The sequence below is a fragment of the Dreissena polymorpha genome, chromosome 9 (genome assembly GCF_020536995.1).
Source record: "Dreissena polymorpha isolate Duluth1 chromosome 9, UMN_Dpol_1.0, whole genome shotgun sequence".
Lineage (NCBI taxonomy): Eukaryota > Metazoa > Mollusca > Bivalvia > Myida > Dreissenidae > Dreissena > Dreissena polymorpha.
The window spans coordinates 96,023,922-96,042,353 of NC_068363.1; the positions used below are offsets into that span (position 1 = coordinate 96,023,922).

Consider the following 18,432-nt stretch of genomic DNA (forward strand, 5'->3'; position numbering starts at 1 on the left):
ACACCTGGACCTACGATTCCTAGGCTCGAGTTCCGTCTTGGACAGGCTCCGGAAAGTGTCAGTCTGGCCCGGGTGCTCAATTCCATGTAATCTGAGAAAACAAAAAGGTTTTTTTGTGCACATTTACCCATAACGGTGCCAACTAATGTAAGTGGAATACAATTAGAGTAAGCTTTCAATAGTCTTTGTTGCTTTATTTGCTGCAAATGGATAAGTCACCACGCCGGAATCACATTGTCGTGCACACTGGCGAAGTTATCGCCACAAAATGTTGTTTCAGAGCTGCAGTAAATGTAAAACACCCAATTTTCCTAATTTTGGGTACAAAAGTGTGCCAAGATATCAAAGAAATCATTTTACAATAGATTTAATTGAAAATAACGGTGTACTAACCGACAAAGACACCGATCCTCTCGACACGACTGGGCGAGTGTTGAGGGCTGTCTCCGAATCAGTTATGCTGTACAGTTTTTGATGGCCTGTCACTTCAGCCGGACCTGTAAACCAATCGGACAACGGTTCAGGCAGAGCTATAGACCCATTTCGACACCGCCTACAAATGCATGCTTAGGTTTACGCAAAATAATAGTAATAATGAGGTCACTTACAAGCAGAATCCCTGGTGTTTTTCATGCGGGGTCTATAACAACAACATTCCTCCAGCAAAGAAAGCATAATATCATTATCATTTTTGTGTTTTCAGCTGAATACTTGATTTTGCTTGAACTCAGCAAGATATCCAACAGGAAAAATAAGGCAAAGTAGTGTTATTCTGAGTAGAATTGCCTGACGGGGTTGAAGGCGAAGGCAAATAGCAGTGTCGGTCCAAAATTGGCGAGCATTTTTAACAGTAAAAGGTTCAAAAAGTAAACAATAATAATAAATACAGATGAAATAAAGACATGCATTAGGTTCATTTTTGAGATTGATGCAAATTAATGTCACTGAAAAACAATACCGAGTGTTTAAGTAGTCTTAGAATATGTCTCAGGAACAGGTTTCGGTGTGATTTTCCAGCATTTACCCCCCTTATGATCCCAAGTACTACAGCCTAATTGCAAACAGCCCTAATTTGGGTCAAAATGACATCTGGCAGTTATGTTTTGCAATACAGAGAGTTTTTTATGGTCAATTGTCAAAATTCTAGCAGACGACTAACTTGGTCAGAAGTTCTTAAAGGTTACGCATGCGCAATTAATTTCCTTCTATATTACATATAAAATAGTTGATGTTCGATATCAATTTTTTTCCATGACCAAGCGTTTCAAGACAATATCATCATACATCATTGGAAAGATAAATGCATAATCTTTCGAAAAGAATGCATGCCATCAAATTCTCTTTTTTTTTGCTTACAAATATACCTTCAAATTAATACCAAAACGTACCATTTGCATTCTATTTTACAAATCCTAGGCAGCATTCACTGAACAATGTGTGCTATATATCAAATTGACTGTAACCCTGTAAACAGGAGTTCCGGTTTGGGGTTATGTGACCTTTAAAACAAGCGGATGCGGTAGTTCAGGAAAATTATAGTAAATAAATTCGTAACGAAAGACATATTTAAATAAGGTATTGATTACAATTGAATAACACTTCCGAGAGGGGAATTTTTCAAATAATTGGGGGAAAAATATATACTCTAGAGATGGGGGAATGGGGTCGAATAACGCCGAATATTTCATTAAAAAAAAACGCTGAGTTTGGATGAAGGAATTGTTCTGAAATTTATTTTTGTTAGCTTACAATTATTTTAGCGTTTAAAACCTTGTTTTGTATAGTTGTCATGTTTCTTGTTATTATTTTTTTAGTAAATCAGATATTGTAGTTTTGAAGATAAAAAAAAGACAAAAATCTAGGAACAGAGCATTAAAAAACTTAAGTTAGCAAATGGACAGTATATGACTGTCAATGTACTTGACTTAGTAAATCCTTGTCTAAGATCACAATGTTCAAAATCCAGTGTGTGGTTTGAGACATAAGTCATGTACATAGCAACTCAGTACAAATGTAATGTCCATTTTCCAACTTACATTTTTTTTTAAAGAAATACCCTGTGCATAGATCTTCAACCAAGTGTCTTTATTTAACTTAAATGTCTTTTCTACCATGGGTCCATGACTCATCTGAGCACAATGTTCTTTCACCATATGTTCTTGATTTTTTAGAACAATGTCAGTAGTAGTTCCTTTATGCAGGATCTACAAAAGCTGCAGACAGAAGTGGAGAATGTGAACAGGACTCTAAAGTATATACAGGCTGTCATCACCCAGGACAAGCTGCAGATTGTGCCCAACACCGCCACGGTTGTCTTGGATACAGTCAATGATGTCTTCCTCATTCTCAACAACTTCTTTATGACTCAAGAAAGGTGAAAATTGTTCTGCTGATTGCTTCATTGTTTATACCCCTGCACAGGACAGTTTTAAGGTAGATGTACTTGCATCTGTTTGTCTGTCCATCCGTCCGTCTGTCTGGTTGGCTCAGTTCAGTGCTTTCCACAGGGGCTGGTAGGGTTGGGTTCGGGAGGCCAGGTCCCTCCATACATTAATGTTTTTTAACATTTATTTTTTTGACATTATTTGGTGCGTTAGGACTATTCAAGAACAAAAAACGGCAATAAAGTCATTCAAAACATTATTTTACACGGCAAATCGAAAAGACGTCTCGTCAATTGAGTGTAAAAATGTGGTAAAAATGCCCGAAGGTAGTAGGAATTTTGGCAGACGAAATAGATTTATAAGATAATTAACATTGAATTTTCAAATTCAAATTTACTTAGAAACTTTTTTTTTGAAGATTTTCTTCCGAGAATTTTTTCCATTTTTAGTGAATTTTTGAAAGACCATTTTTAGTGAAAAAACTTTCTTAGAAAATAAAACAAATTTCGTTAGAAAAACAATTCTGTTATTGGCAAAAGCCAAATAACGTTTACCAGTGGAAGTAATCAGGTGTTTTAAAAATTAAACACAAGTAATAAAGGGTATGAAGTGGCAAAAATAACTGTTTCTGCATGGAAGTCACCATCTTGACTATCACGATGAGTAACCCCTCTGTTTACTATAGATATTTTGCTTCCGAAGATAATAGTTTTTGTGTCATAGTGGTAGCACATCCGCTTACCAATCATGTCGACACGGGTTGAATACTAGCGTCGGAAGTGTGTTTTTAGCTCACCTGATTGCTCAGGTGAGCTTTTGTGACCGGTCTTTGTGCGTCGTCTGTCCGTCCGTCCACATTTGTTCATAAACACTCTAGAAGCCACATTTATTGTCCGATCTTCATGAAACTTGGTCAGAAGCTTTGTCTCAATGAAATCTCGGTCGAGTTTGAAACTGGGTCGTGCCGGGTCAAAAACTAGGTCACTAGGTCAAAAAAAGGAAAAAACTTGTAAACACTGTAGAAGTCACATTTCATGCCCAATCTTCATGTAACTTTGTCAAAATGTTTGTCTTAATGATATGTTGGTTGAGTTCAAAAGTGGTTCTGGTCTGTTGAAAAACATGGCCGCCAGTGGGCAGGGCAGTTTTCTTTATTTGGCTATAGAGAAACCTTGTAAACACTCTAGAAGTCACAATTTTTGCCCAATCATCATGAAAGTTGGTCAAAACATTGGTTTTATTGATTTCTCAGACAAGTTCGAAAATGGTTCAGATCAGTGAAAAAACATGGCCGCCAGTGAGCGGGGCATTTTTCTCTATATGTATTTAGTGAAAACATGTGAACACTCTAGAAGTCACATTTTTGGCCCAATTTCATGAAATTTGGTCAGAACATTTGTTTCCTTGATATGAGAGTTGAGTTTTAAAATGGTTCCGGTCCGTTGAAAAACATGGTTGCCAGGGGGACGGGCAGTTTTCCTTATATTTATATAGTAAAAAGGCTTGTAAACAATCATGAATTAAGGTCATATAACATGCGAGACAGCTCTTCTAAATGTTGCATTTAAGTTTACAGTAGTTACTCCCCTTTGACTATTAATGTTTTCATGATAATACAGTGTATTTTCTAGAGGGCACATTTCTTTTCCGATCTTCATGAAACTTGGTCAGAAGCTTTGTCCCAATGATATCTCGGTCGAGTTCGAAACTGCGTCATGCCGGGTCAAAAACTAGGTCACTAGGTCAAAAAAAGAAAAATCTTGTAAACACTGTAGAAGTCACATTTCATGCCCAATCTTCATGAAAGTTTGTCAAAATGTTTGCCTTAATGATATGTTGGTTGAGTTTAAAAGTGGTTCTGGTCTGTTGAAAAACATGGCCGCCAGTGGGCGGGGCAGTTTTCCTTATTTAGCTATAGAGATACCTTGTAAACACTCTAGAGGCAACATTTTTTGTCCAATCTTCATGAAACTTGGTCAGAAGATTTGTCCCAATGATATCTCCATGGAGTTGGAAACTGGGTCATGCTGGGTCAAAAACTAGGTCACCAGGTCAAAAAAAAGAAAAACCTTGTAAACACTGTAGAAGTCACATTTCATGCCCAATCTTCATGTAACTTTGTCAAAATGTTTGTCTTAATGATATGTTGGTTGAGTTCAAAAGTGGTTCTGGTCCGTTGAAAAACATGGCCGCCAGTGGGCGGAGCAGTTTTCCTTATTTGGCTATAAAGAAACCTTGTAAACACACTAGAAGTCACAATTTTTGCCCAATCATCATTAAAGTTGGACAAAACATTGGTTTTATTGATATCTCGGAAGAGTTTGAAAATGGTCCAGATCAGTGAAAAACATGACCGCCAGTGGGCGGGGCATTTTTCTCTATATGTATATAGTGAAAACATGTGAACACTCCAGAAGTCACATTTTTGGCCCAATTTTCATGAAATTTGATCAGAACATTTGTTTCCCGGTTACGGGAGTTTAGTTAAAAAATGGTTCCGGTCAGTTAAATAATATGGCTGCAGAGGGGGGGGCAGTTTTCCTTATATTTATATAGTAAAAAAAGCTTGTGAACACTATAGAAGTCACATTTTTTTCTTAATCATCATGAAACTAGGTGAAATGATTGGTTTTATATATATCTCAGATGAGTTCGCAAATGGTCCCCTTCGGTCAAAAAACATGGCCACCAGGGGGGGGGGGGGCAGTTTTCCTTATGTGACTAGAGAGAAACCTTGTGATCGAACACTATAGAAGTCTCTTTTTTTGCCTAATCATCGTGAAACTTAGTCAATACATTGGTTTTATTGATTTCTCTGACAAGATGGAAAATGGCTCAGATTGGTGAAACACACTTTTTAGCTCACCTGATTGCTCAGGTGAGGTTTTAGAATTGGTCTTTGTCCGCCGTCCGTTCGTCCACATTTGGTTTGTAAATACTCTAGCATTCACACTTCTCAAGCATTCTTTATGAAAGTTGCTGAAAGATCTCAGTCAAGTTTGATAATGAGCAAAATCACATAATTAATGCCATAATTATTGCCCTTAGATTGTCCAAATTTTCATTATATTATACAAAATCCTTGTAAACACTCTAGAGGTCACAATTTTGTTTCAGATTTTATGAATCTTGGTCAAAATATTTATTTTTGTAAGCAAAGTTTGATGTTTGGTAAGGGGGGGTCAACTCAAAATATAGGTCACCAGGTAAAATCTTACAAAAACACTCCATACGCTAGAGTTTTGGTTCAATAATGATGAAACTTGACCAGGATGTTTGTCTGGACAATATCTAGGTCAAGTTTGACGTTTGGGTAAGATTAAATGAACCGACTCCTCTCAGGTGTGCGAACTAGGGCCATCTTGGCCCTCTTGTTTTCAACTTTTTTCTTGCTATAAATATTAGAGGAGTCGATTAAAAACATTTAAGATTTGTAAGTATTCATATCTAATGACATTTGAAAAAAAATGACAACATCTCTTAATAATTCCCTTAAAAACATGGATGGTAATGAGATTTTGATTAAATTATCGTAGTTCCACAACTTGTGTCATTAATGCCATCATTCCAATAAATATGGCCCGAACATTTTTGCTAACTTTTTGCATACTCGGATATGTGTTTTTTACAAAGTGAATCTTGTCGTGTTTTTTACAAAGTGAATCTTGTCGTATTTCATTTTGAAATAATATATTTTTCAATGTATTTAGTAATGGGGTAGATTACTTTAAATAGTTTTGACAGATAAATAATCATATTGTTTCTTGCAGAAGACTGCCAAGATTTTTTAGGGCTGTTATATCGTTACACTTTGTGACGGCAAACATTTATCTTGCGACTTTGGGAGGTAAGAGAGGGGGTCAAATTACAGAATTTCATATTAATCTGCAAATAAGGAATTATTTGAATAATTTGAATTTAGGATTTAAAACTTCAGATTGATGCTCCAAAATATAGCCTGCATGTAATATTTTGCTTTTGTAACAAAGTTGGTAAATATAACAACAACAACACAACAACAAAGAATTGTTTCTATCTGCTTGATGACAATGAAGCGATCGTAACAATATAATGAATAGGAACAAAAAAAAGAAAAAGGATACCGTATACGTGCTCTTATAATACGCATTTTTGAGACTTAAATTAATAAGTTACAGTTGGGGTCGCGTCTTATAAGCGAGATACTGGTGAAAATAAACAAAAAAATCAAAATATCGAGTTTACTGGGCTTATGCTAGCCAAGTTGGACACTTGTCAGTTGTTTTGAATCATCGCGGCAGCCATTTGCATTTTCTCTAAAGTCTGTATTGGCCCGTACCGTGTATCGGAACGCTATGTTCAGTTACCGATTTATTTGTAATAAAATGTATTGTTACTGATTTTGTTGTCTATTATTTTTAATTTGAATTTTGTTATTTTTGGGGCGTAAGACGTTATATTGTCCGTGATTATTCTTGAAAAGTTTTTATCACCTGATTGTCTGCGCGCGACGTCTTTAAATGCCATATAAATTGGCCATTATAGTATACGTGTGTAAGGGGCAACACGATGCCAACATGCTTAAAACAACAGCAAAATCAATTCTCAGTAAACACGCTGCCGATTACAAATGCTATTTGACAAGTTTGTATCACCTGATCGTCTTTGTTCCACGGCGTTAATTTTCAATTAAGACATAATTGGCAATTAGGGTATCCTCTGAAATAAGTTACCAGTTTGCAACTGTCAATTGTTAAATAAACACGTTTATTCAGACGAACCACTAATACCGATGACACATTATTTATTAGGGGCCAACAATGACGGGAGCAAAGAGCGACCGCATGCAATTATCCGCATATGGCTTTCTTCTTGACACGTGATTTCGATCTGCGCTTCGGAGTCTATCACTCTATCACGCGATTGGCTAATTTTATGAAAGTAGGCGTTACCAATTGTTGATAGACAATGGGCGTAAAATTTGCATAATCTAGGTTATAAAACTAAACGCTTTCAAAATATCTGCCTATTAGATTTCAATACCTGTCAAACAATACAATTAAGATGACTGACACGATCAATTTTGCTTGTGCATTGATATTACGAACGTAATATGTTTTATGTTTGCAATTGTTTGCAATTGTTAGGGCAAATGATTAATACGCAGTTGTTAGAAATTTTGTCAAATTGATAATTATTTTTATTGCATGAATAATACTTGAAAATAAATTAAAACCCACAAATATATCATAAAAAAAACAAATATTATTTACTTTGTTGTTTGATTGTTTTATTTTTCAGACTTGCGTGAATTACTAATTGTATGCAGCGCGAGTTTAAAAAATTCTCAATGTTTTACTAATTGATGATTTTCTTTAACATTCTGCCATTTTTCGGCCATTTTCCGGCCGATGAATACGGCAAAATTTGACCGCGTCTTACACGCGGGTCTGTCTCAAATCCACCCATTATAAAGTCCGAAGTCGGGGTGCGTCTTATAAGCGAGGGCGTCTTATAAGCGCACGTATACGGTATTCATTTGACCTTAGCTTCTGAATGAAAAAGTTGTTCAGTCTTGAACATAGTAATAATGTGATGATAATGTTTATTAAAACAAGAGCATAAATAAACGTCTAGCCAATCAGAAATAACGTTTACATCCGGGCATTTACTTGCTCACAAAATATCAAGCTCCCTTGATACATATTTCTGATTTTCCGATGATAAAGGATGGTTTGCAATATTTCACCTCTTCTTGTTTCATTTATTTGTACTTATTCTAAAAAAACTGTTCTGATAGCCTTTTAGATTTTCATTCAGTCAACTGTTACTTCAGCAGAAACTTCCCTGTATCTTGAAAATAGACTTTCAACGCCATCAACACTTTCGTTTGAACTGTTTTAAGCCTTTCAGGCATAGTTACACATAATCCTGACTTGATTGATTCCCCCAACACATCCGTATCAATCAGACTCATTAACTGCATACTTACTTTTTCCCATCCCTATATATTACCCGATAATCCCGTATATTCCATTTTTAAAGCCTGGTAAATACTGAGGATAAAAGTGCTCAAGAAAGATTTGACGAACTAACATCCAATCAGGACACGGGGGTCTTCCCACTGAAAACGCGTAAATTGCCTGACGTTCTGTTCCGTTTTTATACAAAAATAAATACACCAACACTTTCCACTAGACGTTGTACATGTCTGCATAATGTTTGCGCGTTTTTTTATTGAAACAAAGGGAAAAAAATACATTAAGCACAGTTTATTTGAAGCTAGAATTGTTAAGATGGTGGTAACATTAAAAGTCAGTATCGTGTTTCGAATTACAAATTTAATTATGCTAATGTAAGAATTTAAAAAAACATTTGTAGCTGTTTATAATGAATTTAACACAAATTTGTTTAAATGATTTGTGAGTCGAAAAAATTGTCCATATTGTGCATTTCTTGCACAATTTCCATGAGGATTACACCCGGTTGCCATCATCAGTCTAAGTAACTTGCAGAGATTTTATTGTTGAGGTAAACACCGTAGGTACCGATGAGTGTGGTAGAAAACAAAGCCAACAAACTGTAACAAAATCAACCACTTTTAGCAATTAAATCACTAGTCCTCTGCATAATTTTACTGCAGGTATTTTATGCCTACAAGTGCTCTCACTTATGCAAAGCGTGCACTCTTATTGGAAATATAGATTTTCCAATACATCGACGCTCTGCCTATACGCGGGATTAAGTTGGGAAAATAGATGCATGTAATTGACAGAGGATTGTAAATCAGCTCTCAAAATATTTGGCGATGTGAATATCTTTTTGATCTTAAGAAGGGCTAGTTGCAGAAAAATACACTAATCTGTGAATTTCAAGCACCCTGCTGACTCTGATTTCGAAATGCAAGCGCCCTAGCTAGGGAACATTAAATGGCCTGTGGAAAGCATTGGCCCAGTTAGTATAGCATTGGACAAATCAGAGGATTTCTGCTGAGTTAAAAATTGTCCCAGTCTGTTGAAACAAAAAACCAATATGGAGTCAAATAATTATACCTCCACAAACAAAGTTTAGGGGGATATATGGGAGTGAGCTTGTCTGTCGGTCGGTCGGTCCGTATTAAATGTCCGCTCTCTAATTCAAGTTGTTTTCATCAGATCTTCACCAAACTTGGTCAGATGTTGTATCTTGATGATGTCTAGGTCAAGTTCGAATATGGGTCATGCCGGGTAAAAAAAAACTAGGTCACGGGGTCACTTTAAACGTTTAAACATTGAGCATGGTGTCTGCTCTCTAATTCAAGTAGTTTTGATCCGAGCTTCACCAAACTTGGTCAGCAGTTGTATCTAGATGATCTCTAGGCCAAGTTCGAACATGGGCCATGCAGGGCCAAAAACTAGGTCACGGGGTAACTTAGTGCGTTTGACACTTTCATCATGGTGTTCGCTCTCTAATTCAATTAGTTTTTATCCGATCTTCACCAAACTTGGTCAGGAGTTGTATCTAGATGTTGTCTAGGTCAAGTTCGAACATGGGTCATGGCAGGTCAAAAACTAGTTCACGGGGTCATTTAGTGCGTTTTAAACATTGAGCATGGTGTCGGCTCTCTAATTTAAGTAGGGATGGCATCGAATACCAATATCGGTATTCGAATGTTCGCAAATTCATTCAATCGAATATTCGAATATTCGCATAAAACGGCTGGATTGATTTTACCTTGTTATGTGTTAATTTCCATTGGTTTGTAAGTTATATCCGTTTGCTAAATACGAGGCTGTTTATTAACGTTGCTATCGAAAAATTGTATCGCTGTCGACTAATAATATGACCGGTACTGTGATCGGGCACAAATAGAATGTAAAACATCGTGTCATAGAATTTTATTTTTTAATGATTCCACAGATTTGTAGCAGACCGCGCATATGTAAAACTAAGTTTACACACATTACACGTTGCGGTCTTCTTATCCACAGACCGTGTAAAGTATTCCATACTGCAGAAGGGGCTGGTGGCATTTTCAGATTTGAATTATGATTCCTTGATGATTATTTAGTTTATATCATCTGTTACTTTTGAGTAATTCACATTATTTAAATGTCTGTTCAAACTGTGATAACAAAAACTAAATTATTATTCGCAAGTTATTTGAAGCCCTTAATTGGTACCTAATTGACAAACAACAGTTCGGGCCCTTTCTTATAGTAAGTATATTGCATTGCGCGATTTAAGTAATTCACACATTTAAATGGCTGTACATACTGTGATCACAATACTTAATTAATATTCGCCAGTCAATTGAAACCGTTAATTGGCACCCCATTGGCAAACAACAGTCGGGGCCTTTCTTAGAGCGTGTATATTGCATTGCGCAATCAACACTGATACGGGCCGCGTTATCAGTTTGACACGAAGAACGTCACGTCAAACATGTTACTCCCAGGTGGCTTCGGTTGCTTTTTAGTAAGCGGTTCGCAGGTCATTAAATATTGGTGAAATTACGTTTGAATAAAAATGCGAATTTGCGAATATCATTTTTATTATTCGAATGCTGACCATTCAATCGAATATTCGAATATTCGAATAATTTTGCCATCCCTAAATTTAAGTAGTTTTCATCGGATCTTCACCACACTTGGTCAGAAGTTGTATCTAGATGATGTGTAGGTTAAGTTAAAACATGAGCCATGACAGGTCAAAAACTAGGTTAGGGGGTCACTTAGTGCGTTTTCAACATTGAGCATGGTGTCCGCTGTTTTTTGTGAAGTCAACATGCAAAATATTCTGTGTCAATGCGGCATGTGGGGGTATTCATCACGTCTGTGACAAAGCTCTAGTTTTTCCTGTTATTGCTATAGTTAAAGCTTGTTAACTTTACTTGCTCAAATTAGTTCAGGTATTAGGGCCTTGGGTTAGCGCCCTACGGTCTTTGATACTGTTATTTCAAAAACAAACTCTGTTATTTGAAATTGTCATTGCACAAATTGTACACTGATATCAACATTCCGCTTTCATTTTCAGCACCACATTGACATCACGTCACAATCAAGTCTGCCAGAGCTTAGCACATTTCATCAAATGGGCAGATGATCTTTTAATACAAGGGCCAAAGGGCTTAAACAAGGACAATGCATACACTCTTATTACTGCACTCTCTGATGGTATTGAGGTAAGTCCCATTCAACTGATATTCTTTATCTGGTTAGGCAATATGTTATAGTGTTTTTCCCAGGCCCTTTTCGTGTGGCACTGTTCCACGCCGCCATCCTGCAGCGCCTTTGTGCCATTTCCAAAGGCAAAAGCTGCCACGCGCCCTTATCGAAAACATCTTATTATTGAAGCACTTATTGTACTGTATACAGTGCTGAGAAAAACAGAAAATGGACAAAACTGAATCAAGTGTTGGGTGTTGTGAAAACACGCTTAGCAGGTATACTGACCTATTGTGTAGACTGCAATTTTTTGACAAAAGGGATTTATTTGTTGCATATGCAAATTTTCGCCGAATTTTTCTGCGACTTCAGAAATTTTGTGAATTTGGAGTTTTTAATTTAGAAATTGTGAAAAATGGTTTCATTGGGAATGATGCCATTTTACTGTACCAACTTTATATAGAGGTAAACCACTGCAGATGCACAACAAGCCATGTTGTATGTTTGCAGGAACTGTACCAGATCTGCCTGGACAAGTGGGAGGACAGGACCAGCCTCACAAGCCCCAAGTCTCCCAAGGGCTTCCTGCCCAGCTCTCCCAGGTAACCAGGCTGTTTACACCGGGCTGGCAGTTCTCCTTCTATCAGCTGATTTCCTCCCTTTTAATGGCAAACCAATTTTACAAATAGTTATTAACTTTGCTTGATATGTATGCAAATGAAGAGTTCAGTTGAACCCTTTGAAATGAGGATTAGGGCATTTTCCTCCCATGAGGTGGTTCTTAAAGCGATATTATACAATTTTGTCAAATATTTATGAATTGATATTAAATGTGTAAAAACTTATTATATATGTATATATATTTCAATATAAATTAAAATAAAAGTAAAGAAGAACATGTGTCGAAAAATGCGAAATAAGCCAGATGTTTAATTCTGAAATAGAAAATGTCTGTACAGTCAAATTCGCCAGCATGTATATCATGCATGGACAATGTGAATCTCAATTTAGTTTAACGGTTCATTTTAGATTCCTGCAACAATATATATGCATACGACACAAGAACACTAACTCTGTTCCTAATAAAAAGGCGGAGCGCTTCGGTTATTGTAGGAAAATTTGTACGCAATATCTTCGTAACAATCGGCTCGGGGCGCTAATTTGTCTTTGCTGCATTTTATGAAATTCGTCTTCAATGTATAATTGTTCTTGCCTATTTTGTGTTATTGTAACATATTTTATCAATATATTACGATTTAACACATATAAAAAATCCTATAGTCTCGCTTTAAATCAACCCCCTGATACATATGCCCAAAGTCTCCCACAGGTTCCCTTTCCAGCTCACCCAAATATGCAGACTGTATACACAGGCCCTAAGTCTACCAAGATTCCTTCCCAGCTCAAAATGGTAGTTGTACAGATGTGAGTAGCCTGTTAATATGTTAATTAGCTTATTAATAAGCTTATTAAACAATACAAGTCTATCAAATGACAGAGAGGAAACAGTTAGACAAAGCATGTGTTCAGATAGTTTAAATATTATGTATATTCAATATTGATGAAACATTTTGACTAAAATTTGGTAGAAATTGATGAAACATTTGATAGAAATAAACCTTGCATTTCTGAGTTTTCATAATAAAAAAAAATAGGGTAATGGAAAATTGGGTCAAGGTGGCTGACAGCTTGTCATGCATATTGGCCGTTCTGTCTGATTGTAATTGAAACAGCATTTCTTATGAGCATGTTTCAAATATCTATAAAACTAAGAAAAAACCTCAATTGTTGTAAGTTAGATTAAGCTTTTTGATCTTCAATGTTACTGATTAAAATAGCTATTCAACAAATGGGCTACTTAAATAATTATAAAGAAACACACACCTTACGAAAGAATGCTTATCATTAAAATATTTGGAGTGTTTGAACATTTTTGCACATAAATTAGATTCCTATTGAATTACTAATGACCTTTGTAAAATGTACAGCATGTTCTTGTCTGACAATGATCTCTTTATATATACAGTCCAACCTGCCCGAGCGACCGCCTGTTAATAGCGACCAACAGTCAATAACAACCTTACCGATTTCCTCCCGAACGATTTCATTAAATATTGAACCTGCGAATAAAGCCCACCTGCGAACAAAGACCAAAGACCGCCCTTTTACATTCCCAAAAGTTTATTTTGATATCTTACAACGACCACTGCAATCATAAAAATCAACGATTTCGCAACTTTAAAAAAACAAAATGCCCACCATGACGCTGTGTAGTCACGTGATACACATCTTACCAGTGGAATCGTCGGTCGCTATGGGGATATTGGCAAGTGACAGTTTATTGCACTCGATAGCAATTGTTTATTTAACATGCATTGCTAATTGGTAGTCGCCTGCTTCTTTGATGCAATTGACGGTTTGTCAAAAGTGTAAAAATTTGCCTTTGTATTTAAGTGACTCGCGATTAATGTACTAATTGCCGAAAATATCAAAGACACGTTTGGGACTTTCATCAACTCATTAAGGAAATTAAGGGTTTCATATCAAGTACGATGCCCTAAATACAAACATTTTGATAGTCATTCCCTTCTTAAATTTCTCCGTGATAAGACGTGCATAGATTATAGAAAAGTAAATTGTCAGTTCAGGTTTACCATCATGGCTTCCAAGCGTAAGTTCTTGACGTTGGAAGAACGTGTTAAGGTCATTCGTTTGTTATGTAAAGGACACCGTTGTAGACGAGTGGCTAGTGATCTTGGTGTAGAAAAAACTCAAATCCAGAACATTCTGAATTACATGTACATATACATGTATGTCAATAGATATTTATTCATGTATATGATTAATGAAATAAATAATAAGGGAATGGAAATAATTAATATAAAATCAAAACTGTGTTTTCAATCCTTTATTTCATTATATAGCATAAGTATTAAAACATTATAACAATAGAGCACATACATAGATAAGGTACCTGTTGAAAAACTACTAGCATATTTTGCAAAGTTTCAATCGACCCTGGGAATAAAGACCACCTGTGAACAAAGACCACAACGACCAAATCCCTTGAGTGGTCTTTATTGACAGGTTAGACTGTATATGCCTAACCTTTGCCTGTTTCATTGTTCTCTAGTTGCCTTCCATGTAGATGTTTACCTCAAAATGCTATTTGTTTGTTTCAGTCCAAAAAGAAACTCCCTCCCTGACCTTCCTCTGACACCCAGAGAGCAGGAAATCCTGCAGAAAACCAGTGATCTTGGTCACTATGACAACCATGGGTTACCAGTGTCACGGTCATCTGATAGTTTTGCCAAGGGCAATGGAGTGGCCTTCCAGTTTCCAACACAGCTATCTTCACCCCCACCTAAACCCCCTCTACCTCAGAATGCTAGTGTTATTGTTCCACAGTACGTATTGGTATTCCAAATATATGATTAGAATACCTATGGCTGCAATTATTATGCCCCCCTTCAAAGAATATTGTTTTGCACATGTCGGTCGGTCGGTCCATCGGTCTGTCCATCCACCAAATGGTTTCTGAATGATAACTTAAGAACGCTTAGGCCTAGGATCATGAAACTTCATAGGTACATTGATCATGACTGGCAGATGACCTTAACATATTTTCAGGTCACTAGGTCAAAGGTCAAGGTCACAGTGACTCTAAACAGTAAAATGGTTTTCGGATGATAACTAAAAAACGCTTTGGCCTAGGATCATGAAACTTCATAGGTACCTTGATCATGACTGGCAGATGACCCCTTATGATTTTCAGGTCACTAGGTCAAAGGTCAAGGTCACAGTGATTCAAAACAGTAAAATGGTTTCCGGATGATAACTCAACAATGCTTAGGCCTAGGGTCATGAAACTTCATAGGTACCTTGATTATGACTGGCAGATGACCCCTATTGATTTTCAGGTCACTAGTTCGAAGGTCAAGGTCGCAGTGACTCAAAACAGTAACGTATTCACACAATGGCTGTCACTTCAACTGACAGCCCATTTGGGGGGCATGCGTGTTTTTACAAATAGCAATTGTTTAACTTTTTTCAGCATTTTGTGGCAAAACTTGTTCTTTTAAGGCACTGCAACATAATGCAATTTCACATTCTTGCAAAATTTTAGTTATTATGTTCACAATTATTATGTTTTCAGGTTGATCAAGAAGTCTCTGTCATTGGATGAAACGGATGGTGATGTCCCTCCACCATTACCGGATAAAACAAAGCGTAAATCTCAGATACAGAACATGCTGGAGATGGTTTCGAGTGCAGGTCTCCATGATGACCTGTCTCCCAGGGGCAGCCTGAGTCTGGTGGCGGGCTGCATGGGGCTCAGTGAGGGCAGCCTGCAGAGTGCCATCTGTGGGGGCCTGTCCCCCGCCTCCAGCTCCAGCTCGGGCCTCAACCACTCCGCTGATGACCTCACTGCTGGGCGCATCTCACAACTCACCATGCCTACCTTCTCAAAAACTGTCTCCGACTCTACCTTAGTGAAAAAGTCTTCTGTCATAACAAGTTCCCATTCAGACTGCATGATGAATCAGATAAATCAACTGACCCAAGAAATGAATGAGATAAATCAACTCACCCAAGAAATAGACAAGTTAACCAAAATGACAGAGGATTTTCAAGCCAAGACACGAAGGAATCAGGAGCAGGCTGCAATTAACAGCAAATCTGTTCCACCCCTACCAGATAAAGCCAGTAAACTGAGCCGGCACATTTCACATTATGACAATGTTCCAGATGGTGCAACTCTTGAAGCAGCCATGCTCCAGCAAGTGAGTGTTACCAATCGCACGGTTATCAGTCGGACAGTGACCTCAAGGTCCTCTCAGATATCGCAGTCGTCTGAGGCTAGACTGTCCTCGTCCAGCACCAGCAGCACGCAGTCTTTCAGTGGCATGCAGATACAGAAGTCCAACACAGTCTCATTCACCCAGCAGATCAGTTCCCAGGAGGATGCATACTCCAGCTCTGGCTCGTTCTCCAGTGCCAGTCAGTCCAGTATGGACAGCATACCCAGACCACCACCCCTGCCTCCCAAACAGAAACACAGTAAGAGACGTTTTGTATATGCATTCTATCTGGTTTTACAATAAGTTAACTAAAAAAACTGTGCTGAAGTAAGAACTGCTTACAACCATATTCATCAACCAATTCTAAGACTGCAAATAAACAATATTTTAAAAACTGTAATTACATAATAGTGTAAAGCAGTTAAATATGACAAGGAATTTAACACTACTAAATACACATACAATTCATTTGGAGCAATTAATTTACGACATAGGCATTATTGGTAGCCTGGAAATATTCAGGGCTCTTGCTAGGATTTTAAAACAGGAGTCCATGGACTCCTTCCTTGGAAAAAGTAGGAGTCCAAAAGGAAAAAGTAGGAGTCCAGTTGCATTTTGCACACATCTTCAAATTTTCAGCAAAATATTCATAATTTTCTTATTGGTTTTATTATTAAAAACCCACATTACACTATTCCTTACTTGAATGTCTAGTTTTAATCAGCGGTCATGATAAAATTAACATAACACATTTTTTATCAAATGCCAAATTCGACAATCGGCAGAAAGGTGTAATATTAGCCTCATAGAACTAATTATTTAATTTCCACTCTTTACTTCAAATATGGTAAATATTTGGTAGAAAGATAAAAAGTGGTAAGCTTAGAAATATTTATCTACGGGTATTGTCACGTTGTTCTTTTCATTTGCTAATCTCTTTATACAATTTAGCGTCCGGTTGCTATTTTGTAGGCAGACGATGATATTAACTGTGTATTCAATGTATGCAGTGTCTGCGCATGAATCATGAATGACCCAATATTATCCGATAGCTCCACCCATTCTCACATTTCATTTGACAACGTCATTTCATGTGTAAACGAGCTTGATTTTGATTGGCCCAGCTAGCATGCGCGCTTCCATAACAAAAAGGTCACGCGTGGTCGCTTACTAAGTTACTATGGTTCAGACCGAGTTTCGCTTTTTGTTTGAATGCTTACGCTGACAATAAAACCAAATTGAAAACCAGTCCGGATTTGAATGGCGGACAATTTCGGCACATTTCAGCTGCTTGATATGACGCAATTTTCGATATTTTTATTGCAAAAAAACATGCGTACCAGGGACTCCTGATTGGTTTGGAACATGCGTCCTTTTTCAAATTTATGCGTACAAATACGCATAATTAAGCGTTTCCGAGAGCCCCGATATTTATGCTTAAATTCTGTATATATTAATGCTAAACTCCTGTATATATTTATGCTTAACTTTTGTAAAAATTTGTGCTTAACTTCTGTATATATTTATGCTTAACTTCTTTATATATTTATGCTCAACTTCTGTACAAACAGTACAGCCCACGCGCAACAAACATAAGCCTCAGTCACGCCACGGCCAGAATCGTTAGTACTCGTTGGCTGGGTTGTGTTTTCACGCGGCGTATCGCAGAGGCACTAGGCATCGATCAGCGCAACAACGCCGAGTCTGTATTAACCTCACATACTTTTGCGGAATAAATCTGCCGCATACGTACACGGCAGATCGAGTGAAAAGTTATACACCTACATGTACATTTGTGTAGCGTAGAAACCTCGATTTACGCTACTTTCATAGTTATTATTTGCATGTTTTAATAAGCGATATGGCACGTAATGCGCTTTAACAAATTATTGTTGAATTAAATACACACAAATGTAAATGTTTCGTTCGATTCTCAAATGAGCATTATTGTCCCCTACCGGTGAAACCGGAGGGGACTTATTGTTTGCGCTCTGTCTGTCAGTCTATCTGTCTGTCCGTCACACTTTTCTGGATCCTGCGATAACTTTAAAAGTTCTTCATATTTTTTCATGAAGCTTTAAACATGGATAGATGGCAATATGGAGATTATGCACGTCATTT

General features: G+C 37.2%; 1 protein-coding gene across 2 annotated transcripts in view; it reads left to right on the forward strand.

The window, feature by feature from the left end:
- Positions 1–18,432, forward strand: part of LOC127844101 (rap guanine nucleotide exchange factor 1-like) — a 71,119-nt gene that overhangs the window by 8,974 nt on the left and 43,713 nt on the right. For both annotated transcript variants that reach the window (XM_052374085.1, XM_052374086.1), the window contains exons 3-7: positions 2,202–2,374; positions 11,379–11,526; positions 12,020–12,111; positions 14,692–14,916; positions 15,666–16,570. In XM_052374085.1, the coding sequence (XP_052230045.1) occupies positions 2,202–2,374; positions 11,379–11,526; positions 12,020–12,111; positions 14,692–14,916; positions 15,666–16,570 (1,543 nt within the window). The remainder of the gene's footprint in view (positions 1–2,201; positions 2,375–11,378; positions 11,527–12,019; positions 12,112–14,691; positions 14,917–15,665; positions 16,571–18,432) is intronic.